At 42.9% G+C, this 26339-nt stretch overlaps 1 protein-coding gene across 2 annotated transcripts in view; it reads right to left on the bottom strand.

Annotated features, from left to right (window-relative positions):
* nfatc3a (nuclear factor of activated T cells 3a) overlaps positions 1-26339 on the bottom strand; it is a 58040-nt gene continuing 31701 nt past the window's right edge. The window contains exons 4-10 of one of the 2 annotated variants that reach the window (XM_061068171.1): positions 22410-22609; positions 21823-21995; positions 21195-21335; positions 17405-17460; positions 17107-17233; positions 14097-15164; positions 1-2724 (exon numbers count right to left, since the gene is read on the bottom strand). In XM_061068171.1, the coding sequence (XP_060924154.1) occupies positions 2648-2724; positions 14097-15164; positions 17107-17233; positions 17405-17460; positions 21195-21335; positions 21823-21995; positions 22410-22609 (1842 nt within the window). In that variant the 3' untranslated portion in view covers positions 1-2647. The remainder of the gene's footprint in view (positions 2725-14096; positions 15165-17106; positions 17234-17404; positions 17461-21194; positions 21336-21822; positions 21996-22409; positions 22610-26339) is intronic. The other variant, XM_061068172.1, reaches the window with a different exon arrangement.

The following is a 26339-nucleotide window of genomic DNA, read 5'->3' as shown; positions in this document are numbered from 1 at the left end:
TGAGTTTTCAGTTTTATTGATATACACTACTTTAGAGCCTACATTATGATGCAAGGTTTTCCCTTTGAATAATTTCAAAAAGCACTGCAGTCTTAAAAATTACAAAAAAAAAATTTAACATACAAAATATACAAGAAATGACAATACAAGGCTCGGTAAACATCAGCTAAACCTGTATTTCCCTTTTATTTTACAAAACAATTTCATATATGTATGTGTGAGTGTCTAGTGTATATATATATAGAATGCATATATACACTAAACACTCAGACCTCAACCTTTTAGGAATGACATCCATTTGAAAGTATCAAAAATAGAGTAGTACAGTCTCTGTTGCTTTACCATCGTGTAAAGTGGGAACATATTGTTCGGTCTTTGGTTGTGACAGAGGAGGACGGCAGCCAGAGAGTTACTGTCCATGCTGGTTTTTCATTTTAATTTTTTGTTGACTCAAGTCTTTGAAGCTGCACAACTTGCTTTGTATGCAAAAAAAAAAGGAGAAATCCCCCAAATTTGAATTATAATATTATTCACTTATGTCTTGGAGGGGGTGGGGGGGAAATCAACTCAACAGCATACACGGACACCAGAGTTAAGGCCTCTTAACAGTTTACATAGTGACGTGATGCTCTCACTATCTGAATGTTTTTATTTCTCTTTTTTGTATGTGACGTTACAAATAGTCGAATCTCATAACTCATATTTCACATTTGCTTCTTATAGTTTGCATAGATTAAATACACACGTGTGCTTCTGTTGTTAAAATAGGACTCTTTAAATCCCTGTCTTCTGTACAGCATATTTGGTAGAAACACCGACCATCCACACAAATATACACACACACACACACACACACACACATAGCCGAACCCTTTTAAAGATGCTCGCGCTGTGTCCTGGACGAAGCTGATTGGACGAATGCAGGACGCTAACAACCGAATCAACCCAGCATCTACAACGGGTCTACAGTTGTCTACACTTCTATAGGCATCAAGGTCTTTTTTTGTTGTGTTTTTTTTATTTTAAAGGCATCAGGCAGAACTTTTAATGCATAGCAGAATCATTTTCACCTGGAAAAGGATTTCGAACTATCGTATGCGACGCTCCTCGTCTCTCGCAGGCAGGAGCGTCATTGTCAAGCTTAAGGCAAAAGAAAAAAAAGAGAATAAAGAAGCCAATGGAAATCTAATCAGAATCTGAACCCGTCTGCTCACACTCATCAGGTGTGTGAAAATACCTTTTAAAAACCAAATCAACAGTGTGTTATTGCTGCCACACAGGCACTGCATATGTGTAAAGAACAGGAAATCACACTGTTCAGGATGGGACTTTGATTGTGAACAGCAAATATTGTTACATTGTCACATCCAGATGTTGCTCTCTGGACTTTTGGGGATTTTTTACCTTGATCATTACAGAAAGGGAGTCGAAGAAGGGGCGGAGTCAACACATAAATGCAATATATAGGCATAACTATGTATAAAATACTTTCAAAACTTTACCCAACCTACAGTTTGTCACCTCAGCTGTCGTCCGGTCACAGCTCTGGTGCCTGTTATTTAATAGAAGGCACACGAGGTCCCTGGGAGATGTAGGCGGGGGTGTGGGGTGTGGGGGGGGGGAGTTATTGCATGAAAAAGAAATGTCAGAGGCCAAGATGGTCCGTCTCTGTGGATGAAGAAAAACACTTCTCTGTAACATGGATCAAACGGGCGTCTTCAAAATAGCTTTCAACGAAAAAACAGGAGGGTTCACTCTGTCCTGAATCCCCTCGTCGGGGATTCGTGGATATCGTCGTACCATCGGTCTGTGGAGTAATATCAAAGTCAAACTCAAAGCCAGCTGTGCAAAACAACGAAAAGAAAAAAAGCTTTTGCTACCATTCAAAGCTGCTAGAAATGTTAATAAGGCATTTGTTCAACGGGACGATGAGGAGAGGGAGGAGAGGAAGGACGTAGAGAAGAGACAGGTGGAGGTGTATGGGACAGGGACGGGGGGGGGGGGTTCATGTACAGATATCTACACGGTTGCACAGGTTGCTAAAAGTTGTGGAATGTTGCAGATCCCATAACCAGCACCAGGGGGAGCTGGTTTCTCTCTGCCAGGGCATTCATCGCTTTATAATTTCAAAAAGGAATTTTTTTTTACTGAATCTGACAGTTTGGTTTGATTAGAAATTTCAATGACCAAATTTCACGTCGAATATAAAGTTTCCAGGTCTAAAGTCTCCGAGTGGGATCCCCTCATGTTGTGCTCAGGACTCGGATGTTTGTAAAAAAGTCCTGAAGAAACGTCTGAGTGGTCGATGCTGGTGAGACGCTCTGACGTCTTGACTCCTGACATGTGAGTGCTCTGAACTCCTGAAGAGAGCTGATTGGTCGAGGGGACGGCAGTGCTTTGCAGGATCAGGCGCACCCCCCCATGAAGAGGGAGGGTCGGTCACACCTCGACACCTGAGGACTGACAGAGGAGCTGCTCGACGTGGCTGTTTCCTCCTGTTCATCTTCTTCTTGACCCAGGTTGTGAGATCTCTCTGTTTCTTTAAAAAGGACAAACTGTTCAGCATCAGATGAGACGGGCTCCTCAGCTCACAAGATCAGGACCTCGGCAGTGTTGGAGTTAGAGGGGGGGGATAAGAGGGGCTGAGCTATGACTGGTTGTGTGCTGGTGGAGGACCATGAGCGCTGGGGGACTGGGACATGTCTCTGCCGATGATTTCATTCACTGTGAAGAAAAAAAAACACACAAAGACACAAAAGATTAAAACATAGGAGAGACATCTTAAAATGTCATTGATGGTCGAGCAGATGGTCCCATGTTACACCCAGAAGGAATTCTGTTCACATAAGAGGTTTCAGTTTAAAACTCAGTTCAGAGTTTCAGTTTAAAACTCTCCCACTCTGTGTGTGTGTGTGTGTGTGTGTGTGTGTGTGTGTGTGTGTGTGTGTGTGTGTGTGTGTGTGTGTGTGTGTGTGTGTGTGTGTGTGTGTGTGTGTGTGTGTGTGTGTGTGTGTGTGTGTGTGTGTGTGTGTGTGTGTGTGTGTGTGTGTGTGTGAGACTTGTCGGTGAAATGTTCTGTGCAAATACACTTTCTCTATTTATTTTTTCCTCCACCAGAGGGCAGTGTTGCTCCACACCGAGTTCCTTACACAAGAGCTCAAAGTGGAAAAACTCCCGAGTGTCAAACCCGAAGGCCACAAAGTCACCGCTCTGACGTGAGCTCTAATAACTCCTGACAGAACAAATGAGAGCAACTAGTCCATTCACTAAATGTGCAGTTCGGACCTTTGTTTGAGTCCAACAAGCGTTACCAGCGGTTACCGCCGCTCGCTGACTCCAGTGAACACACTCCGACCAGCGGGGGCTGTCCTCTACCTCATTAGAGCTGTGTTGGTGCCTCAGTACATTTCCTCATGGGGTTGGTGGGCATGGTTCAAAACACAATCCATTGTAAAAAAAAACAACATGCTGCTGAGGCCAGAGAAGCAGAGCCGGGTTCATCACTCCACCGACTCAACAAGAGCCTGATTCTACACAAATAACACACAACTCTTAGTTTCTCTCTGTTTTTTCAGTCAGTGTTTTACATCTGCAGCCTCCATTCACTTCTCACACTGGGATCACAAGAGTCCCAGGTGAAAGGAACCACAGCCGCCGAGCCAATCAGCTTCACTCACTCTGACGTGGGGAGGAAAGATGTGAGGAGCGAAGAGAGGAGAAAACATTTGGATTTCATGGAAAAAACGATGTGAATGTTTTTTTCCTATTGTAACTTGGTGAATGTGCGAAGCTCTCGTTCTGTGAGGAATTCTTCTCCGAACTGTTTTAAAGGTCACGATGACGACGGGTCAGAGCGCAAGATGCATTCTGGGCAAACTGGTTTGGGAAGGAGGGAGCGTGTGGCAGAGACCTTTAGACCAGTTTGACACCGAGCCTGCAGACCTGTCTGTACACGACAGTCACAACAGAGCTGCTCTCTCTCTCTCTCTCTCCACCACCGACACGTCCATGTGGATTTGTGCAACTGTGCCATAAAATACACGTTTCCCAGGTCGCATTTAAACACGTGTGTTACTGTAAGTCTCTTTTTGGAAAAAGAAAAAGGTGGCAGGAGGTGAGTCAGTCCAGCAAAGACGTTCTTTCAGAAGAAAAAGAAACCAGATTCAAATTTTATGACACACACAGTGACTTGGAATTCATAACTATACGTCTATTTAACAAATCTATTGAATAAAAATATGACTTTGACCGTTATAAGTTGTGTAAAACATCAAAATATTATACTAGCGTTATTTTATACATTTGAATTATCCTGTTGCACTGTTTCTTCAACTCTTTCTCAAACTGCATCCATCTCTAAATGTTTTAAGTGCATTAATCACATGTTTCCATCAAACACATCAGTGGTTTCCACCGCCTCTGTCACAGAAACAGCAGTTTTCATTCTGATGTGTTGGTGCGAGTTCTGTGTCTTTTTGTATTTGTGTTTTGTGCTGCTTGCTTCTGTGTCTGTGTCTGGCCACCATCACTCACATCATCCTGTTAGCGTGGGAGGCCTCTTCCTTTCCCATATCAACCATGTTCACACACACACACACACACACACACAGTCAACACCACCACACACTCATGAGGTGACACTGTGACTATCAAAGCAAAACATATTTACCTCTGTATGTAGAAGCCTGAGCTACAAGTCGGACAGTTTAGTGCTTTGTCAAACGATTTCATTGGTGAAATTATATTTGCGATGGACGAGTAACAGACCTTTAAAAGGGCGCGACCTTTTAATAGAAAGTGTTCAACTAAATGAACATCGTCTTACAACTGTTAGAGGATCACTGTCGCAGCAAAGCACTGAAATGAGAACAGCCTACGTTAACTTGGTGAGATTTCCCTGAGCGTCTGAGAAATGTCTAATAATTCTCTCCTAACAGAGTTAAAATAGAAAACCCTCCTGCACTGGTGAGATCTGCTGGTGAAACCTCTGCAGCACAGTTGAATCATGGGAGTTAATCTGCTGTAAACACCACAGGAATATGAGCAAACGCAGTGTGACCGACGAGGTGGGCGTCTGCAAAAAAAAAAAACACAACATCACTTTCCGCTGTACTGATTTGATTTTTGCAGAGGCAAACATTAACCTATGGACTGATGATGCAGCTCAGGGGAGACGCGCCACGGGGTGATTAGCATAAAACAACCTGAAAACCCAGATGATTCGATCAAGTGCAACTTGAAACTAACTGCTCTCGTGTGATTCACTCGGTTTTCTCATTTAATAAAGGTTTCCCCTCACGATCTGTCAGAGAACATTCTGCAGCTTCAGTCTCGCTGTTACAGTCGTGTTATTGCTTCGATTGGCCTTTTGAAAAACATTGTACGTATACAAAGGAGGAGACGGCACCTTGAAGCGTTTGTGTCTGATATTCTTTTTTCTCTGACTGGTGGTCAAACAACTTGACAAAGGAGTGGGAAAACAATTGTGAATGAGAAGGAAAACCTGAAAATGAAAGCCCGAAATAAACTTCAGAAAAGTGTAACCCCATAGAAAAGGTTCGGTTGTTTGACATTTTCTTTCAGTAAACGGAAGAGTCATTTTCCCGTCTCAGTGAGAAACAGATAATCTAGACTTCAGATTCCGTTATTCAATTTCATGTGCACACATCAATGATCGGGAGGTGAGAGAGAGGTTTGAGTCGACGGCCTGTGACGAGTTTCGTAAGCCGGTAGCGTTTTCTCAGATTTCCTGGTACCGGTGATGAAGCTGCAGCAGAGAGCCGATGATTCAGCGCTGCCTGCTGAACTGAGAGAGTCTCAGAATGACTGCAACCAAGGGGAGATCCTCTGCTAATGACTGGGCGGGGGGGCTCCCTAGTCCAAATACACATCTGCAGTCAGCCGACTATGACTACTAATACTACTACTACTATCAGCTTCTATATCCTATGATCAAGATGGCTGCACCTAGGATGCAGCAGCTTTGCTCTCCTCTGAATGGTGTTAGGTTTAGTTTATTTTCACAGCCTGTATGTTGTCTAAATATTTTTGTACAGCTGTGCAATGACAATAAAGGCATTCTATTCTATTCTTCTTCCTCCTGTGAGCTCTGATTAAAGATGTTCGGCAGGTCTTCACCATGCAGACACATTCTTTTAGTGTCCTCGTCCTCGGGTCTACACCTCTACAAAAATAATCTGACATTTATTCTAACTGTGATCCACGTGCTCCTCTGAGGCTCCATTTCCACAGGTTGTGAAGTAGTTCTGACTACGTTGTGTTCATGCGCCTCAAAGTCAGAGTGGAAAAAACATGCTGTTGCATTCACGTGTTCGGAGCCATGACACCTTGTTCCAATATCTGCCTGGTAACGCAGAGCAAATCAAAGGGATCAGGTGTGACAGGCATATAAATCATTTCAAATGTACACATGTTAATCATAACAACATCTGTGTTGGCTGAACTGTTGTGTTAGTGAGACGCCGACATGCAGAGAGTCACAGAAGTGTAACATTCGACCACTTCACGTTAGAAGCTACTATTTAAAGCTGATTGTAAAATGATGTAGATTGGTTTATAGGTTATGACTTCAGATACTCGACAACTCGTGAACCAAAATTTTGATACGATTTTGCCAGAGTTGAAGTTCTGATTTGAGATTAACTTCACACGTACTTTCCCCACACAATCTGAACAGCTTAATTTATACAGATGAATATCTGCCTTCCAGTGCAAAGAAGGAAGGGGGAAGCTGAAATCTCTGAACTAGGTTTTGGTTAGTTAATCTTTTTTTTCGTTCAGTTAGTCACTTGATGCTACTGAGAGCGCGGTTGTGATTGAGTAATGTCATTTCTAAAGTGCGTGCCCATAGAGGTACATTAAAAAGATTTCCATAATGCAAAGCAGAAGGACATCCAGTACGATAAACACATCAACTGTCGAAATGGAAAACTGGTAATTATCATAACCCTCTATGACAGACTGAAAAAGTTCCCTGAACCAGGAATTAAAAAATTCAAAAACAAAATGACTCTGGCAGAGCAGCTCAGGCAAATAAATGAGAGATGGAGTGATTCTTGGGTCCAGTAAATGAAGACAACATGCCACAATGGAAAACATTTGTGCAAAGGGAACAGAAAGAGGCAAGACTTGGTTTGCCTGCAGGAGGAAATATCAAAGCGCACAGTTTCCATTCTCAGCGCCCTGTAATGACACGCATACGTCTTCGCAAAGTACCAGAGCAAACCTGAAGTGAAAATCCACCAGGCGATCAATCGCACACGTTGGAAATAGATTGTCATTTGATGGAATCCGAATTGAAATCCTCCAGGTCTGCTCAGTTCAGCCGTTTCTGGTTCACACTGCTCTGTGACCCTCTTCTGTTTTATTTAAATTGGACTTGTGCAGTGGCTGAACGAGTGGGTGAGGGCACCGAGCACGCCCGAGACGAGAGCCTCGGTAAAAGGTCAGTTTCTCAGAGTCCCTCATTTCTGTGAATCATCCGTGGATTTCCCTTCTCATCAGATCAAGAGTGATTCACAAGACTCACAACTTTGAGAACTGAGAGGAGAGGCTCCACTGAGCTGAGGACCACAGCACCAGGCTTTATAGGTGAAAGCAATGGAGCCCGAATGGCCGCCTGGGGAGATTGTCAAAGCCCACTATAATGATTTACTTTCTGAATGCTTATCAGCAGAGAGAGTGAGGCAGATGATAACAGAACCAAGATGGACGACATGACTGCTCCCAAACGTGGAGCAAGAGCCTCTCGATCGCCACCTGGTGTCTGTCTGCAGGCTAAACCTTGCCTCCTCCATGTTAGTGAATAGGATATAGACCAAACTAAAACGTCTATGTACATGTTAAATTAATCAAAGATTGTTTTCAGTCAATGATGCGATCGATGAACTGTCTTTTTTGGCCCTTGTTCTATCCTTCCACCGTGTTTGTGGGAAATCTGTTGGGCAGTTTTTGCGTAATTTTGCTGACAAACAAACAAACACAAACAAACAAACACAAACAAACTAACGGGCAGGAGTGAGAACATTACCTTCCTGGCAGAGGTGAGAGTGTAATCTCGGAGTTAGTGGTACTTTTTGCGATACAGTGAAATTAAACAAGATCTGATGGCGTCAGCGATGCAACGCGCTCCGGTGACTCACCAAAAGCACACAAAAATGCACTGTTTACACACACACACACACATACACGCACATATTTCAGCAGCTCTGCATATAATGTGGCACACTGAAATCTACTTCACCACACTCTGTCAAGTCCTTGTTTGTGCACTATGAGAAATGTGGTGACACGTATTCATTTTGCAGTCAAGCGCTGGCGCTCGATGCCTGGCTGACAGGCACAAATCAATATTGACTCTCAGGAAGTGCAACAAGAGCAGCCAATGCAAAAAAAAAAAAAAAACCTTGGCAAAATCCAGATTATGGACAGTGCTATTACTTTTAATAAAAACCTGGCACAAGTACATTCAGAAACATGAACTAAGAGTCAAGTTCTCTCTCATCCCCGCTGAGGGCTTTCTAGGCTTTCCCTCCTCCTCCTGTTTGGAGAAAGAGGGAGCACTGGCTCCGTCTCCTCCACACCAGGTCGCAGCCTCTGCCAAGACCTCTGCATTACACTCTCTAAGACCTTAATTGTATGGAAAGATGACACAGAAAGCCAGTTTCCCCTTGTTTAAGGGGAAAAGACCAGCAAATGTTTGCCATTGTACTTAATGAGCAGCAGCAGACGCATTTCATGGAAACGTATTTTCCTTCCACTGTTGTTTTTTCTTGTCATCAAATCAGGAGCTCTGTGTTATTACTCTGTTATGGTTGGCTAACTGCAGCAGGAAACCTCTGACTAAGATGGTCCTTTACACACACGAAAAAACAACACACTGATGGTTTCAATCAGCTTATTGCATACAAGTAACCCTGGTTTAATGAACTACAGTTGTGTTTACATGTCCTCCTGGTATACACACAAGTATCAGATTCGTGAAGAGCTAGCTTGTCTGATCTATTGTCAGCCTGTGCTGCCAAACATTCACTGCTTTTATGTTTGATGAAGTATGGTTGGTGATCGCTAAAATAACAATTGCTGTAGCAGGTGCCATTCTAGTTAGGGAAAGTTCAAATCCACTTTTCTGTCCTTTCCAAAAGGAAAAAATGTGTCTCAAGATCATTTATAATGGTAGCCAATAACAATAGGTCATTTCCAAGTGCAATCTCATGTTTAATTTCATTTGAGATGAACTTGAATCCCAAATGGGCTCATATTTCTCTCTACCTGTCAAAGCTAAATCCAGTAAGTCACTAACAATTTCTCCATAACCTGGTCGGCCAACTTCTGACAGAAATATCCAAGTCTTTTTTGGATTCTCCAAATTTGGCCTCTTCTCCAGTCACTTGTTTTACTCATTTACGGCTCTCAGCCATTTCGCCGCATGCAGGGAGGCGTCCGGTCAGAATGTGGGCAGCTGAGGTAAACTTAAAACTGTGGCTTGGCTGCACTGAGGAGCCTTTCTCATTACAAATGCCTGCTTGTTTTGATGTTGAATCTATACTTATATTACCAATACTTCTCTCATTTCTGTCCGCTAAAGGTGAAGCCCCAGAGAGCAGCCAGTTAGCCTAGCTTAGCATCAAGACTGGAAACCTGGGGGAACAGCTGGTCTGGCTCCCTCCCGAGGTAATCCATCAACACACTGGCACCTCTAAAGCATAGTAATTAACAAGTAAAACTTTGTTAAAACAGCACGTAGCAGTTTTACAAGGGCCGTCATTGACTGCTTCCCATCAAGTTATAGTCTGGAACACAACCAAAAGCATAATGTGACAGTTACTTTCTAATGGATTGGACATACCATGTTAATTGGAAAGCTTTAGAGGTGTTGGTTTGTGGTTTCTGTTGCCAAGCTCTTACTCCCTGTTTCCAGTCTCAATGCTCAGGTAGGGGAACTGGCTGCTGGCTGGGGCTACTTCTTTAGCAGACAGATATGAGAACAGTGTTGTTTTTTGCAGGTTGAGCTCAGATGGCTAAGCTAGCTGTCCCCTCAGCCTCAGACAGAGGAGTAAACAAAAGGTGTATTTGAAAGATAAGCTCAGGCACTGCTTTGTATATTTGAAAACCAAAAGGATAATGTGTGTCACTTCCTTTGTGTATGTGTGTTTGAGTCATTATTAAACATGTACATCATTTCTGTTCGCCATTTCTGACCTTTAGCCAGTCTTCCATAGCAATCCCTTATAAAATGATGTGTAAACAGTATATGTCGTAAAATGTATGAAATGATCCACTGCACACTGGTCTAATCTCAAATGCCAAGTATATTCCAGATTGAATGTCTCGGCTGAGTGACCCTGCAGTGGGGTTGGATCCTGAACTTGTCTGTCCATCTGTCTGTCAGTCTGTCTTTTCATCTCCTGTGTCTCCTGCACACATTCACAACCACACACACACACTCACACACACACAATCACACACTCACACACAAAGACACACATCTCTAGCATGCTCTTGTGTGCGTCACCAGGGCCATCTGCTTGCTAACCAGAATCGTTTTCTACACACTCACATTTGTATTTCCTCTTGTGCCGGCCACTGACTCAAATCTGTGGTACAACTGCAGGAGTGTATTTCATGTATGATGAACTTTTATGGATTCTTAATGTTCTTTTATAACAGAGTGAAAAGTTGCACTGGAAGTAGCTTCAGCATGACCAACTAGGGAAGCTCCAATGACACCACGTCTTTCAGTGACAGACAGGTTGAACTATCTGTCACCTGCCCCAAATTGTCACAGTTGACCAGCCCCTCTCAAATAATTTAACACCACTTCCTTTCTCTGTCTATGAAAGCGGGAAAGTGATAGTGATGACCTCTGGGTAATATCCGGAGAATTGGCTACAGAGTTTACCCAGAGTTTGCCTTTCACACATGAACAACACAGCAGGGGGTTTTCTGGGCAGACACGTTCACAACAGCAACAAATCCTCTTATTTAGGCGAGAGGTGAAGCAGCCGGGTGCAGCAGGAAGAGGCAGGAAGTGACGTATTAACTCTGCTGCGTAGATCACGTGATATTGTTGACAGCACCCCGACACCATAGTCAGCTCTTATCTTCACAAACTCTCTTGACATCTTCGCCTCTCTCTTCTGCATGTCTGACACCACCTTTTTTCAGGGAAATATTTATTTTCTTCTCTGAAAACACAGACTTTCTGCTAGGAGGTCCGGCTGGATGAAGTCCGAAGAAACTACAGAGTGTCTCACTCTGACTTTTGCGTTCACACATGCAATACCTCCAAAGAAAAATACTGAGGAACATGCCGAGTCCAGTGCACGTCTGTAAGCAGCTTTAGTTATCAAAGAACCAGGGAGTGCCGAAATATCCAACAGTGGGAAATTTGTAGGTTGATTCCACCACCTAAGGCTGGGCTAGGTCACAGGCGGATCTTGGCGAGCCCTGGAGAACACTGCAAGCAAGAAATGAGTATGGATATTCCCTGAAGACACTTACATACTTTAGTGGGATTAAAGTCAATACAATACTTATTTTCAGGGAAATAAATGTCATTCCTACCTTGAGTAGTTATGATAGAGATCATCGAACACCTTCAGAGAAACCAGTTGCATGGAAACCAGGAACTTGCAGCATGCACCCTTCATAAACCGACAAACTAATGAATGCTGGCCTAAAGGCTTATCCCTACAGCACACATGACACGCTGAGATGGCTGCTAAGTACACTTTAATTGTAGAAAAGGCCTTTCCCCTATCAAGCAATTCCTGCAAGGAGCATAGCAGCTTAACCACTGAACACTGACAAGAAATGGTTTGCATTGAGTCACACCACTGCAATTTAGCATTGTAAAGAGAGTCAATAAGGCCAATTCATGCTTCTGCGTCGAAGCTAGTTCGTAGCCCTATGCAGTAGCCCTATGTCATAGCCCTATTCCGTAACCTTGAATTGAGTTAAAGGAAAGAACAACTCTAACACAATCTGTTTAGTAACACTCGCCTTGGTTCTAAAGTAAACAGAGATGGCAGAGAATCTGTGAAGGGGATCATAAACCTGAAGACACTCAACACCAGAATATAAACTCTTCCACCACTAGCGTTTCATTGGTGTAATTGCAGCGCGACTCACATTCACCTGAGCACAACTGTGAATGCTTGGCCCTGTGTGTGCCTCCATGCACCGGGGACAGAAGATCCCTGTGCACAGGAAGAAAGACTGTATTATTTCTACAACCTCATTCCTGGATGACCACTGTTGCGCTACAGGATTAGTGAGATCAGGGTTTGGCCATGGGTGAGCTAGCCCGAGCTAACTGTGTACTGAGTTTGCTTGCTGTGACAAATTAACCGAACTCCAGGCACTTGGGTCAGCTAACAAACTGATGCTCACTGAGACTTCTTTGACTTACAACTAGCCATTATAGCCAGAGGATATAATACTACAAAGTCACCAGAAAACTGGGAACCAAATATTGATTGACCTGAAAGTGGATGTGGCTTCTCATGTGTAGCAGTAAATCATGTTCTGTCTGTCTGTCAAACTTGGGTAAATGTGCTGCGACCTTCTAAAACTCAGATCTGGGTTCTGCATCGCGACTTCAAAATATGGCCTACAGAGCTGGGCTGGCACAGAAAGCTATTTTTAACCACAGGCTCAAAGGGAGAGCTTACATTCCCGTCTGAACCGTGTCACTCACAAACTTTTCTCACACTTCTTGAGTGTGAGCGCAGGCAGCTACTTTCACAGTGTCTGTGACTGTGTGACAGCAGAAGAGACTAGCTAAAACCGAGCTCCTGCATAATGTGGTAGACATATTTATAGTCTCCCATGGTTATACATGTAATGGTGTGAATAATGAGGCTGAGAAAGGCTTTCATCAGGCTTTTTAACACAGACTACATGTTTAAAGTGTGTGTACGCATAAGTATTACACACTGATGAATGGTCATTGGTCTCTCACACATGACTTATTGACAATGACCATGTGTTAATTAGGCTGACCCTTGCTACCACCCAATATCACATCTACCTGACACAGCGTCAGCGGGCTGTTTATTAACCCTAAACCTTTAGAACCTTCATTTGAATATGGCACAGGGGTTAACAAAACCAGACGAGGCTCTGAATGGTAGATAAGGAGGTTGATGATTTAGAAGAGCTTAAAGGAACATTTCTTCAGTGAAGAAGTCGAGGTCATGGTTGAGAAAAAAGTTCTTCTAAGCATCCTAATGAGAGCTGTTAACACATGTATACACACACTCGCATACGCACAGCTACACACAGGATGTAATTACTGCAGCAGAACACAACTGTAGCATTTGTGCTCCATCATAAGTGGCACAAAATGATGCAATCCTCTCCCTCTCTCAAAAAACACAAAGTGTACTTCATCTCCAAGCTGCTGGCATACAATTATGCCCTTTAATATGACACTAGAGTTATCAGTCCTATTGCGTCTATGATACCCAATACTAAGTCACAAGACCTCCTCCCCAGTAATGAACACGTGTACACAATACTGCGCTGCAGTGACAGATGACACGCTATCGGCGTAATCAGGCATTAAGGTTTCAGCCCCTTAAAAATACAACAACAGGCGCTCTGTATTGTTTTACATCATCAGATACAAATTTATCGTGTGAGCCCAGATTGTAGGGTAAATTTGATCCCTCAACGGCCGCTTGTTTTAGACCGAAAATGAGATTGATCACAGACGGGTGTGCTCTAAATATCTCCACAAAAAAAAAGGTGAAGAAAGAAAATGTGATAATGAGAGCAGAATCACTGGGCTGACAGAAAACTGGAGTATAACAGTCAAAGTAATCAAAAGAGACAAATACAGTTAACGTAGCTAAAGTGGGTAAACTGGGCGTTTTGTCTAAAATTCACTTTGTCTTTATTAACTATTTCAAATTGTCTGTTTCTAATGACCATGTTTGTGTCTCTGTGTGCAGCCTCCATGAAATTAAAATTTGAAACGGTTGAACCATTTATTAGCAACCTGCTTTTTCAGTTTTTTTTTTTAAGTTGAGAAGTAGATAGTTCTAAAATCATTTTTGAAGCAGTCTTACCATCATCCAGCGTGATGTCCTGCAGGCCGATAGAGCGGAAGGTGGGCTCCCTCTCCTCTGGTTCCTCCTTGATGTTCAGACTCTCGCTGTCCGATGGGAAGGGGCCCTGAGGGCTCAGAGGGTGAACCAGAGGGCCCACTGCTGCAGGGGACAGGCTGGCCATGACTGGACTGGTAGCCTGCGGAGAGGGCTGCTGTTGAAGAGGCCCCAAAGGACTGCCACCTGAAGTAGGGGATGAGGAGGTGGGAGACTGGTAGGGCAACGAGTGGAGCTGAGGGGAGGAAGGCCCGGAGTGCGGAGAGGGGATCATCCTTGGCGGAGGTGCGCTGGATGGTGTGGGGCAAGAGGCTGACCTTTGACCTACCGGGTGGTAGCCCAGGGCCCTCTGCAGCTGGGAGGAGTGCTGCCCTACAAGGGGGTGACAATTGGGAGAAGAGACCTGGGTTGGATTTGGAGAGCAGTGATAGCCTGCTAGTGTGTGGAGATGTGGAGATGAGGGTGAAAGCAGAGATTGCTGACTCTGCGGAGAACCAGCAATGCTTGAGGAGGAGGGAGCTGATGGTGAGGAGCAAGGGGAAGAGGGGTACACCATCCCCAAACCCATTGGGTGTGATGCTGCAGTGGGGCTCTGCTGAAAGGGCATCCTCTCGTAGCCCTGAGGAGGAAGGCTGGACTGGCCATTGAAAGGCAGGCCATGACCGTGGCTGTGCTGCATATGCTGGTAGGAGGGACGGGGAGGAGCAGGAAGAGGAGCAGGAGCAGAGCTCGGGTGGAACGTCATGTGGCAATCCGCAGGGGGGTGGTGCAAACTGCGACTCTGGAGGTGAGGCAGGTGCTGGAAAGATGGGGAGCCCAGGGAGGGGCAAGGGGCCTGCAGGGGGAGCAGGCCAGCTCCAGAGCCTGCAGCCAGACCATGAGGGGAGCTGGACAGAAGGTTATCTGTTGGGTGGCCCTGCTCAGGAGAAGGCAGCTGGGTGCGCACCAGACTGGCAGCCTGTGCCAGGGGCATGGACATAGGGGGTAGTGCAGGAAGGTCCAGCTCATCCCCGTGCTCCTGTTTCACCATGACTAAAGGAAACAGAGAGGGGATGAAAGAACAAAACAGATAGTCAGTAATGTCCGTCAATCAAATCAAAAAAACTACAAGATGAGACAGAAAAGATAATATATCCATTTTTAAAGTGATTGCCTTATAACATAGAGAGGGTACAGGTGACAGGGTTAAAAAATGAAAAAAGGACATAACCCCAACATATTTATTCTCTCATTCTGTTGCTTCAATGGTGAAATAGTGCATCTTGTTAATTCAGAAAAACACAGTCTCTGCATGTATGTATTGTGAAGTGGGTCTCCTTCCAGATCAAAAAAAAAAGCAGCCTTAAAAAAAAAACTGAGTGACATTCTGATACTAATGGGGCCATTCCCTTTACTGCAACAGCTCTGTAACCTATTTCCCAATCTGGTGCCTTGTGACAGGGATTTTATTTTTATCCATCTCTGAATCAGAGGGAGAGCATATGTTGTCAGTCTGGGTGCCATCAAGGGAAATGTTGCACGGGAAGAGGAGCTGAATCCCCTCCAGCCCAGATCCGACCAACAAAACAAACAAGTTCACTGATCAGTGCCCTCTACTCACCCTGTCATGCCCTGATAATCGAGCCAGAGGGATATTGAGATCAAGAACGGGGATATAGGGTAGACAATTAAACATGGTTGTACGTAATTGAGGTCAGCTTGTTTAAAAGTCTCAAAATTGCGCAACTGTATGTTAGGTCTGATTAACAGTGTTCTCCTTACATTGGAAAATATTGATGCATGCATGAGAATTCAGCAATTTCCAAACATAAACAGGAACAAAGGAGGTTTTGTTCCTCAACTTTCAGAATAAACATGTCAAATTTTTCCAGACAGTCTTCTCAGAATTTATCATTAATTGGCCGAGAGCATCAGCTCAGCTCAGCCCACAACGACACATTAATCTTGACTGATTAGGAGATTTTTTTGACATAATACAGTGTGCTGTTCAGGATATTGACACTTCTGCTGTCAGCGACCAAGCCTGTCTGACAAAGCAGCATTATTTTACTCTGCTTTGATTGGGTGCAACAATCTGTAAACGGGGAAAACAGGAACTGCCTGTGTGAGTGGGCGTGCTTGCAAACAGAAAGGCTGGGTGGGTGGAGGGGCAAGGCCGCTTATACACGCATACACACACACACATACACTGTTGCGGTAAAGCTCAGGGTTTGGATATGTTGCAAAAAATGGTTACATGCTATTATATTCCGCCCAACAGTGTTTTCGGTTTGACTGGCTTCAAGAAAAAGAAAAAAAAAAACGACAACAACAATATCAAATAGCAAAGATAGGAATTTGATTTTAATGAAAAACGTTGAGGAAACTTGAAAATCAAAATATCATTGAGTTTCCTTGCTGCTGCAATAATTATATGAAGCCACAACTCAGAGAACACGTGAGGTAAAAGTTTCCTGGATAGCAAAATATGTGCATCATAAAACCTCATGCAAATACAGTACATGTGAGGGGAAAAAAAGTTGGCACAGGAATTTAGGGTTTCACCAAATAAACAGTTGACAGGTGTTATTGTTATGCTCAGTGGAAGAGCCCCCTTTACACCACAGAAATGCTTTGTTTAGCAAGAGAAAGAGAGAAATTGGGTTAGTGAAGCCGCTGTTCAGAAGTTTGCAACACGACATGCATGTTACAGCTGTCTCTGTCTTTGCTGTCAGTCTTCTTGTAACTGTGTATGGAGACTAACGACAGCAGGAAGTAATAAACCCAAAGGAATGCACTTTACAGAGTGCTTTTGTGTAATTATCTATAAAAAATGAGTTGCAGGGAAATACTGTGACAAAATAACTAAAAAGAGCAAATGTTTGGCTACTTGTCACAGGAGTTTGTTTATTTAGTTTTGCAGTTACAAACTGAACGAATTCGAACATATGTCCATGGCCTTCTTTCTAAAAATCACAAGAACCAATTCTCTCACCTGAAAGGTAAGTGAAGCGTTGTGATTGGCTCCTTTTCCGCTTGCCATTGCAGACATAAAACTGCACCTGCACTGCTGAGCCCACAGTCTTACTGTGGTAGGGAGGAACCTCCACCACGATGCATGACTACAAAAAAAAAATTGATATAATTTGTATATGCAAAAAATATTTACATACATTAAATAGAAATAAGTTTACAGATAATAAAAATATATTTAATTTTAAGTAATTTATAACTAAGTATTACATATAAAAATGTGTAGAATTACGGTAGAGATAAATAATGTAAATACGTACTCCTTGAGTTTTCTCACGTTTTATTTTTGCCTCAACTTCCCATTGTGGTCGTCCATCTAGAAAAAAAATTTAAAAGAAAAAACACATGGATAAATGCATAATATAGTAATACTCCTAGTGACACAACACATGATCAAGTTTAATCTGAAATCAATTTGTTGTATAGGCTAAATGTCAGCTGTCACACTCACCGCAATTTTATTAGATTAGAGTATAAGTAATCTCAAAGCTACGAGAGATACTGTCACATTCGACAGATATCTATATTTGTAAAGACTCTAGCAACTCTCGAGTGCAAACGAGTTATTCCTACACATTGACCACATCCCTTCTAATTTTGAAAATAAACGGCCACCTAATTCATTCAGACATGCAACTTCAAAGCACACCTCTAAAATGGGAATTAAAAACTTCAGTAAAGTGAAAACGAATATAATTTAAAAGCTCTCAACTCTAAAGCTCTCAACTTTTAGTTTTCATTTTAGTTTTATTTTAGTCAGTGTACAGTACTTTCTCAAACAGACAGGGCTTAAGAACCACATGACGCTTATGCTGAAACACAATTTCAATTTGTTCTGGAGAACTGAGAGACATTGGCATGATGTCATTTTTAAAGGCCCAGAAGCCCCATGGAGAAAATCTTAACAGCTATTAAATGGTAATCAAATTTCCAAATATCCTGCTGTTTGTCTTACCTGGTTAAGATTACAGAGGGAGCTCTGGAATAATTGTGTTTATTTTAAAAGGCCTTTACACACTGCCAGGCTTTCTGGCGAGAAAACATCCTTTCCAGTTTTCCTATGAGGGAGTTAATTATTTGGCCAGACATCTTTGAGGCAGCTGCTCGAAGGGAAGCAGTTGGGGTGAAAAACACTAGCAGGCTTGCCGTGTGGTTTGGGGAAATCACAGCTATCACACGAATTGTGAAGAATAAAAACATTGACAGTTAAGTAAGTACTGAAGAGACTCTCTGCGGAGGCAGATTAATTTGCAGTCGCCAGTTTCACTGTGCTCAAATGGTGCAAATATAGTCTGCACCTGCATGGCCTCCTCCTCAAAAACCCAAAGGATACACCCAAAGACCACTGTCAGGCATCTGCAACATGTCTGCACAGACAGCTGGCTTAAGTGTAGTTTCTAACAAAGAAAGTGCTCAGTTGTGAGCCCTGTCTCTTTTCAGCTTTATACTAAAACCTAAAACTCCAGACTCTAGTTTTAGGTTTAACTTAACTTAGTTAATTTTCCTGTCCTGCCCTCACCCTAACATTAGCCTTAGTTGTAGTAATCCACTGTCACATTAGGCAGTCAAACCCCTGAAGAGAGTGTCTCTATTGTAAAGGAAGAGCTTAACTCGTGGATAGCAGAGTGCTTCTTTCCAATGAGCAAATGACCTTGAATGTCTTTGCAGCTGACATCAGTGCATTATTGCAGCGTGGATTGTTGACATTCAACAGGCAGGAGCAAGGGCCCCACATGCTCTGTCAGACAACAAGCACTGACAAGAACCTCATACCACACTGAGACAATGACTCGGATCATCCAAACACGAGTCCTCGCCCCAGTCAGAGGGCCGACAAGAACGTGGACTCACTGTGCCGCATGATCGAACACAAATAAAGAAGGTAATTGCTGTTTATGTTACGACGGCAGACTAACAGCTTTTCCAAGAGCTCGCTGTTGTTTAGCTGAGTACACATGCTGTGTTACTCACTATCAGGGCAGTCAGTGTTTGAGCCTTTGAAGTCCAGTCTACTATATAATCATTCATAATTAAGTAGAACTACTTGATATATCTATCTATCTATCCATCTATTTAGACTGTTTCTACAATGCCTCTTACTATAAAAGCTGCTTAGGCCCCTACCTTCGCCCCTATTTGTCTATCTTTTTTATAGACCTACCCCTCTCCTAAATAAATACATAGAAATTAATTAATCAACAGATTTATTTTCTCCTCCCACTCTTTCCTCAAAGATGAATGTCTGGCCACTGGTAAAAGTAAAGGCTTTTCACCTCCACCTGTCAAATTAATTTGAATACGTAAATTGACTTTGGATGAGATGTCTACTAAACTCTGAGGAACCAAGCGAAGGAAACAGAACAGTACCTGCACTTAACCACTCTATTACATTTGACTGTTTATCTACTTTAAAATAGGATCCCATACGAACAACAACTGCTTCGGCCTGTGCCTGTATATAGTTAGTAAAGTAATTTATAGAACCTTCCCATAATCTCTGTGTACTAGAAACAACAGGCCGGTCTCTAAAGCTCCTCATGAATTGACTGTAGTCTTTCAGTTATGAGTGATGGTGGAAAAATATCTGCCATTACCTCTTTCTTTCTTTCCTTCCATTCCTGCACTTAGTCCAATCAGTGCCTCTCTGCACTAAAGCAGGCGGATTAGTCATGATGAGGGGGATAATTTACACAAACCTAATCAACATCATCTTCCCCCTTCCCTTTCATATTCTCTCTGTCTCCTTCCACAGTCCACTGCCCTCGTGCACCATGGGGCCCAGCCGTGCTCCCTACCCAAGATGCACCTCCTGAAGGTTTCCACTCACTGCTGTGCTGCTAGAAAGAGTTGACCATCAGCAAGTTGTTTCAACCAAACTACTTCTCCATGCCATGCTTCACCTGGTTCACCTAAAAGAGTGAAATACATTCCTCCAGGCTGTTTTTCTTTCTTCTACCTGAAGAGAATGGCTCTCAGTCATAAAGACATCACTGCTCAGCTTTCTGCCGTGTGTGAACTTGATTTTGTTGCTCTACAAGGCAATGGTACCTCGGGCAGGCAGAGACTGGCTCCATGAATGCTGTTCATATAAAATTTCCATCTCAGAGAACAGCCATTACAAGTGTTTTGATTGTGGACTGGTGTACAGACAAGAAAAAAGATAAGGCAGAGAAAGAAGCGTGACTTAAAAGAAACATGATGAAAAGCACAGGGAGTTTAACAAAGTAATCTCTTCAGCCTAGACATTTGTTAAAGCAAATATTTAAACAACTTTTAGAGTATAAAAAGTTTTAGGAGACAACCACTTAGTCCACATTCAGCCTTAGTCCCAAACTCCAACAATCTCCGCACTGGAGGTGAAACAGCGCAGTGGGAGTAGGTTGTGCAGTGATTTCATAAAAGCAAACAGTGAATGTTAACTTTAATGTGATAACTTCATTAATTGTTTTTTGCACTAACACTTGCTACTGTGAGACAAAATGTGTGTGTATTGATAGTCATGAAAAAACAATTGAAAGAATAGGAATGCATCTATTTAGTGTATATACAGCATTATTATGATATTACCATTTTTAATGACTATATTATATATGTAATATAAACATTATACATTTATATTATATAAGAAATAACAATATAACGTTTGTTTCAGGACCATATTCTTCCAAATAAGTCTTTGTCATTCTGACTTGTCAGTCAGACATTACTTGCAGACATACAGTACATCTGTTTGACATTTAATAAAATGCCGTGAGGGAATAGATTGACTTGTTGAGGCTAAGATAATGATAGATGTGATCTGAGAACTGACAAACACACACACACATGACTCATTAAATCAAAACCTTCTGCTGACTTCTGCAGCAGTTGCAAAATCTACAAAACGTGTCCTACGGAGCACATAATTGACACATGAAATGCTTTAGCAGCCCCTCTTATATAGTCTGTCAGATAGAAGAAAGTATGATTTTTTACACATGTACTTGGCACACGCTGTTTCTGCTGTACTGCCGGTTCAAGAAGAGGCCGCTGCGCTGACACAACACTTACCAGGGCCTTTCTCCAGGAAGATGACCTTGGACTCTGGGAAGAAGTTGGAGCCTGTGATGACCAGCTCTTCTCCACCGCTGACCACACAACTGGTCAGGCTGGATTTCTCAACCTGCGGTAGCTCCTGAGCTGAGCGCTGGGCTGGGAGAGAAACACCAGGGGGTGGGGAGAAAATAAGATGATCATTTGCTGAGCTGTTTCAGTAACACTGGAGATGGTTAATAAAAATAAAATGAACTTCTGATAATGTCATGCAGTTTAATACAAAACTATCAAACCTGGCTTCAAGAATTAACAACTCTCTGTGAGCCTGAGGGAAAAGTAAGATTTATTGCAGAGCTGCAATAATGGAATAGGTATAGCTTGGCTAGAAGGGTACTGCATTTACATATTTAATTTTATCAGACCTTCTTATCTAAAGTGACTTTAAGTGAGAGGACAAAGTAAATTAAATAAACATCCTATCCTGTTAAGTTTTCTAACAAAGAAATGTGTGCAAAGGTTTGGCTGCATATCTGTGTTTGATTTTCATATCACACGTAGATTTCTGAATGAACATGTTTGTGTGTGTGTGTGTGTGTGTCGGTGTGTCGGTGTGTGTGTGTGGGTGTAGTAAGTCAACACTCACAGCACTCCACAGGAATGGAGGAAGCCTGCAGCGACAGCACCTTCCCGTTAGGTTGAGGGATGTGCACTCTGAACACCACGCGAACCCGTGTGTTCTTTCTTCCTATATCTGTCTCTCCCTTCCGCAGCTCGATGTCGGAGTTCCGCAGCTTAAGGATCCCGGCGCAGTCGATGCTGCAAGGTAGAGAGGAAATAGTTGGCCCCATATGGCACCGCAGTGATGGCACTAATCGAAGATATATTTAAGAAGGGAGGGCCTGGGAGAGAATAAAACCAACCCCGGGCCCAGCAGGGGATTGGCAATGAGAGGAAAACTAAGTGTTGAATCACAAATTAAAAATGCCTTTGAAAATGATTTATTACAACTCTAAATGAGAAAGTCTCACTCTGCTCCATGGGAAACCCTCATTTTATTCTCCTGTACCCGTTTCTCCTGTGGGTTTCAATTTAAAAGATCTATAAAATCACCTTTGTAAGATGTTATGCTGTATTATTATAAAAATGCTAATTTTTCATTGGACAGGGCTTCCTTCATGGTGGTAAACTCATAACTGAGTAATGTAACCCCGAAGTGCTTCTGAAACCTACCATGCCGACATGTTGTTCTCGGGCAGCAGAGGAATTTCGAGAACCTTGGTGCTGGTGACTACGATTTCTTGGCTGGCTGTGGCTACAGTTTTCCCGGTGATCCGGTGCACCTGGTAGAAGGCGTGCGGCCTCAAGTATCGGTCATCCGCCGTCCCTATGAACATCTGCAGGTTGACGGGCTTCTCGCTGTAGCCAATGAGCTGAGACATGACAGATAAAGACAGAAAAACAGAGTAAAAACAGATGTGAGTTCTCAGGGTGCAGATGAGAGAGGTGTGAACAAAGGAATACTCTTTTCGTTTCCAATGCCTTCAGAGGGCCACCTTTTTTTTAGAGGGAATCTAAATGTCAGGTCGGGGGTGTTTCTGGCAGGGCAACTGGAGATTCATCTGGCACTTTGGCCCCCAACCAGTTTGACACTGGTGTATTCTACTAATAGTCTTAAAAAATGTTCCCCTTGCAAGCCTGCGTCTGAACTGGATTCTGTGCAGGACAGGGTTGCCTCCAAAACCTAAAAGAAAACCTTGTAACCAGCTCTAGTCAGTTGCTCCAAGAAAATATAAGCTGTACTGCAGCTGCACTAGGTCTCACAGACAAAAAATGACAGAATGCAAGGACACTAAAGAGGCTTTATTTAAAGGTCCAAAAACTGGTACTAAACCATCATACCAGTTAACACAAAAAGGATGAAGTCACTGCATGCCGGTAGGGTCCATCGTAAACAATAACACAAAAAAAACAATGGTGCCTCGCTCCACCAACGAGGCCCATCAGTGAAGCTGCACCAAATTTCACATACTCACTGAGTAATGAATTTTACCTTGGGAAAACAGTTAAAATTTAGAGGAACACCCTATCTCGCAATGTTAAAGAAAGTGAAAAATTATTACTAGATCCGCCCTCTGATCCAGATTTGCACTGGGTAATCCATTCATTTTTGGTGTTATCTTGCTTACAAGCAAACAAACAAATAAATCAAACAGACGAGATAAATGCTATCCTCCTAAAAAGTGGTAAAAATACAACAGCACATAACCAGACATTTTTAAACTAACGTAGAAATCTCCGGAAGTGTCATATTTATGCTAATCTCCTCTAATACCTATTCAATTTAAGATTATCTTACATAAAACCTGTCACTCGTATGACCCTTGATTCTCCCTGTGAGGTCTCATGCATATGAAAAGGTTTTTAGTGTTTACACTGTGGTTGAAGAGGAAAAAATTGCTAATAAAAATGTCATCGGTGTCCAGTGGTTGATGCGGTCCAACCTGGTTGACGTTTGACACCAGGCAGCAGTCAGTCTCTCCATTAGTCTGTGAGTGCTGGCATCGCTTCAACTCAGACAGCTGAGATGTTCAATGAGGGAAAAGCGTTGCATTTTGTGTAGAGACAAGAAGAAGATGGAAAGGAGAGCAGGACCTTTCCTCCTCAGAGGGACAGAACAAACACACCGGCCACACAATGCCACTACTGTGGTAATGTTGTACTTGGCAGACTCCGTGACAGCATGATGGCAGCCCCTGCACATGCACACTCCCACCGTGCTGCCCTCATAAACCCACACCTCCAGTTTGGATGGAGGGCAGCCCATTGAGGGTTACAGAGAAGAACAAGGTCTTTCATTGCTGTTTCACCCCTGGAACTGCCAAGCCTCATCCCCACCACAGCTGGCTACTGACCCTTTTCCTCCCTGCAGCTTTGCATCACGCACCGCTGTGTCAACGTTTGGTACAGAAGTGTGGTGGGTGGGTGGAAGGAGAGAAAGTGGGTGTAGCTTTGGATTTGTCATGTGCTGTTCCAAAACAACAAGCTCTGGAAACAACTATATCTGAGAGTAAGTGCCAAAGACATACCTGCTTGGTTTCCACATTCTGTCTTTCTCTGAGGCCGTTACTAAACTATATTTAACAGTTAACTGGTTTACAGCAGGATTATTTAACATGACTTAGTTCAAGCTCTGGTAAAAGGTGAGTTGGAATCACTGGTGGAATCAAGTCTTCATGGGAATTTATTTGGATCTGTGCTAACTTTTGTATCATTGTATCATGCAGCATCCTTCTTGGGTGATCCAATCACATAGCTATGTATTTGCATATAGAGTGGAGAAGTGAAATCCAATCACATTTGGAGACACATTCAAATGCCAGCTGTAAACTGTCCACTGATCATCAGATCACCTGAGACAAATATCAATGCCTCTCTTTCTCTTTCTTTTATCCTCTCTTTCTCTTTCACTTGTTACTTCTGTGGTCGCCCCCTGTGGTAGAATGGGGGTAGGTTGATCTGAGCGGTGGTAAACTGAAATATTCTGTGTTTACAGCGGGTTATGTGCGAGGACCAGCCTGTGGAGCTTAAATCGTAATAACGCTTTACTGTTCGGAGCTGAATAAAAACCTTGTATGTTGAAAGGGGTCTGCTACTGAGCTCAGTAAAAACCCAATGGTTCTCAAGGGAGTGCTGAATTTAAAAATAATGCAAGAGAAAATCTATTCCTGGCTGGTAAAAATTAGTTTTTGCCCTTTTTATTACTACTTAACACCGTGTTGCTTAAGAGAGGGGTAACTACCTAAACATGTACAACTGTATTTGTTTAAATCCTAAATTGATCGCCCTCATTAATAAAGCTCAAGGCTGATTGAACAGCATCCGAGTGAGCTGTGGGAAAAACCATCCAGCTTTTGAAACTGCATGACGAGCACAGGTCATCATACTGTGCTGCTGTTTATTTATCTAACTGCTCAAACAGATAAGCCGAGTCTACAGTTGAGGAAAGGGACACAAAGGGAAAATGAATGCTACCACAGGCACAGTCTACAAGAGGCAAATCTTTACATCATTAGTCTGATACTGAGGTGAGACAATCAATTTATTTTACACTAGACAAGATTCGAGATTTGATCTGACCTTTCCAAATAACCATCTAACTTCCACGTCAAATCAATGATTCCTTTTTTTCTATTTAGGTTCCAGTCCCTAGGATTTGTTTTCAAGGAAAAAAATGATAGTTCCAAGGTATGTTGCTGCTCCTCCACAACATCCTCTAAATCCGTTTTTTAGACATGACCTCTAGGTGAAATCCGGAGAATTGGCTTTGGAGTTTACCGAGAGTTTGCCTTATACAAACTATGCTTTTCGGACGCGTTCACAACAGCAACAAATCCTCTCTATTATCCAGGCGAGAAGGGGAGCCGGCGTCTGCAGCATGCGATGTTTTAACGCTGCTGTGGAGATCGTGTGATTTTGTTTAAAGCACCCCCACACCGCTCTTGTCTCCACAAACTCTCTTGACATCCTCATCTTTGTCTTCTATGTACGTGTCACCACTTTTACACTGGGAGATATTTTTTCTCATCCCTGTGATTACTTCTAGTAATCACAGGGATGATGACCTGAGAAGGAAGCTTCCACCTCACACACAAACACATGTAAATCCACACAGACAACATGTTACAAAAAAACTGTGAGTCTGGTTTCTCACCACCACCCATGTCCATTTGGAATCAACCCGCTGATTGTTAGGAACTACTGTATGTGGCACATGAAATTTATTCGGAAGGAAGTAGCACGGACGGAACAGCGTGAGGCCCCTATAATAACCATTAATGGGTTCATCTTTGAAAACCACACTAGATCTTAAGAACCACATCAAAGTATACATTTTTGCCAGTAAGAACCTAACCTAAGCACCCCTGACTGAATGGATCCCTGGCTATAAATGACATCATTATTCTGGATTCAAAGACATATGGGGTCACAGGCAGAAACAGTCTTGTACGTGGTGTTGCTTGGTTTATGGTCATGTCTGCACACTGTGTCTGCACACATGCCTGTAATTCACAAAGTACAAAATGAGAGTATGTGTGAGTGTTATTCTGTCATAGGCTACTCCCGGGGAAAATTTTCTGACAAAAGACTATTCAATACGGG

The sequence above is a fragment of the Limanda limanda genome, chromosome 3 (assembly GCF_963576545.1).
Source record: "Limanda limanda chromosome 3, fLimLim1.1, whole genome shotgun sequence".
In the NCBI taxonomy this organism is placed as follows: Eukaryota; Metazoa; Chordata; class Actinopteri; order Pleuronectiformes; family Pleuronectidae; genus Limanda; species Limanda limanda.
The sequence above is the reverse complement of the archived record's forward strand: the minus strand, read 5'-3'. Positions and strand labels throughout refer to the sequence as shown.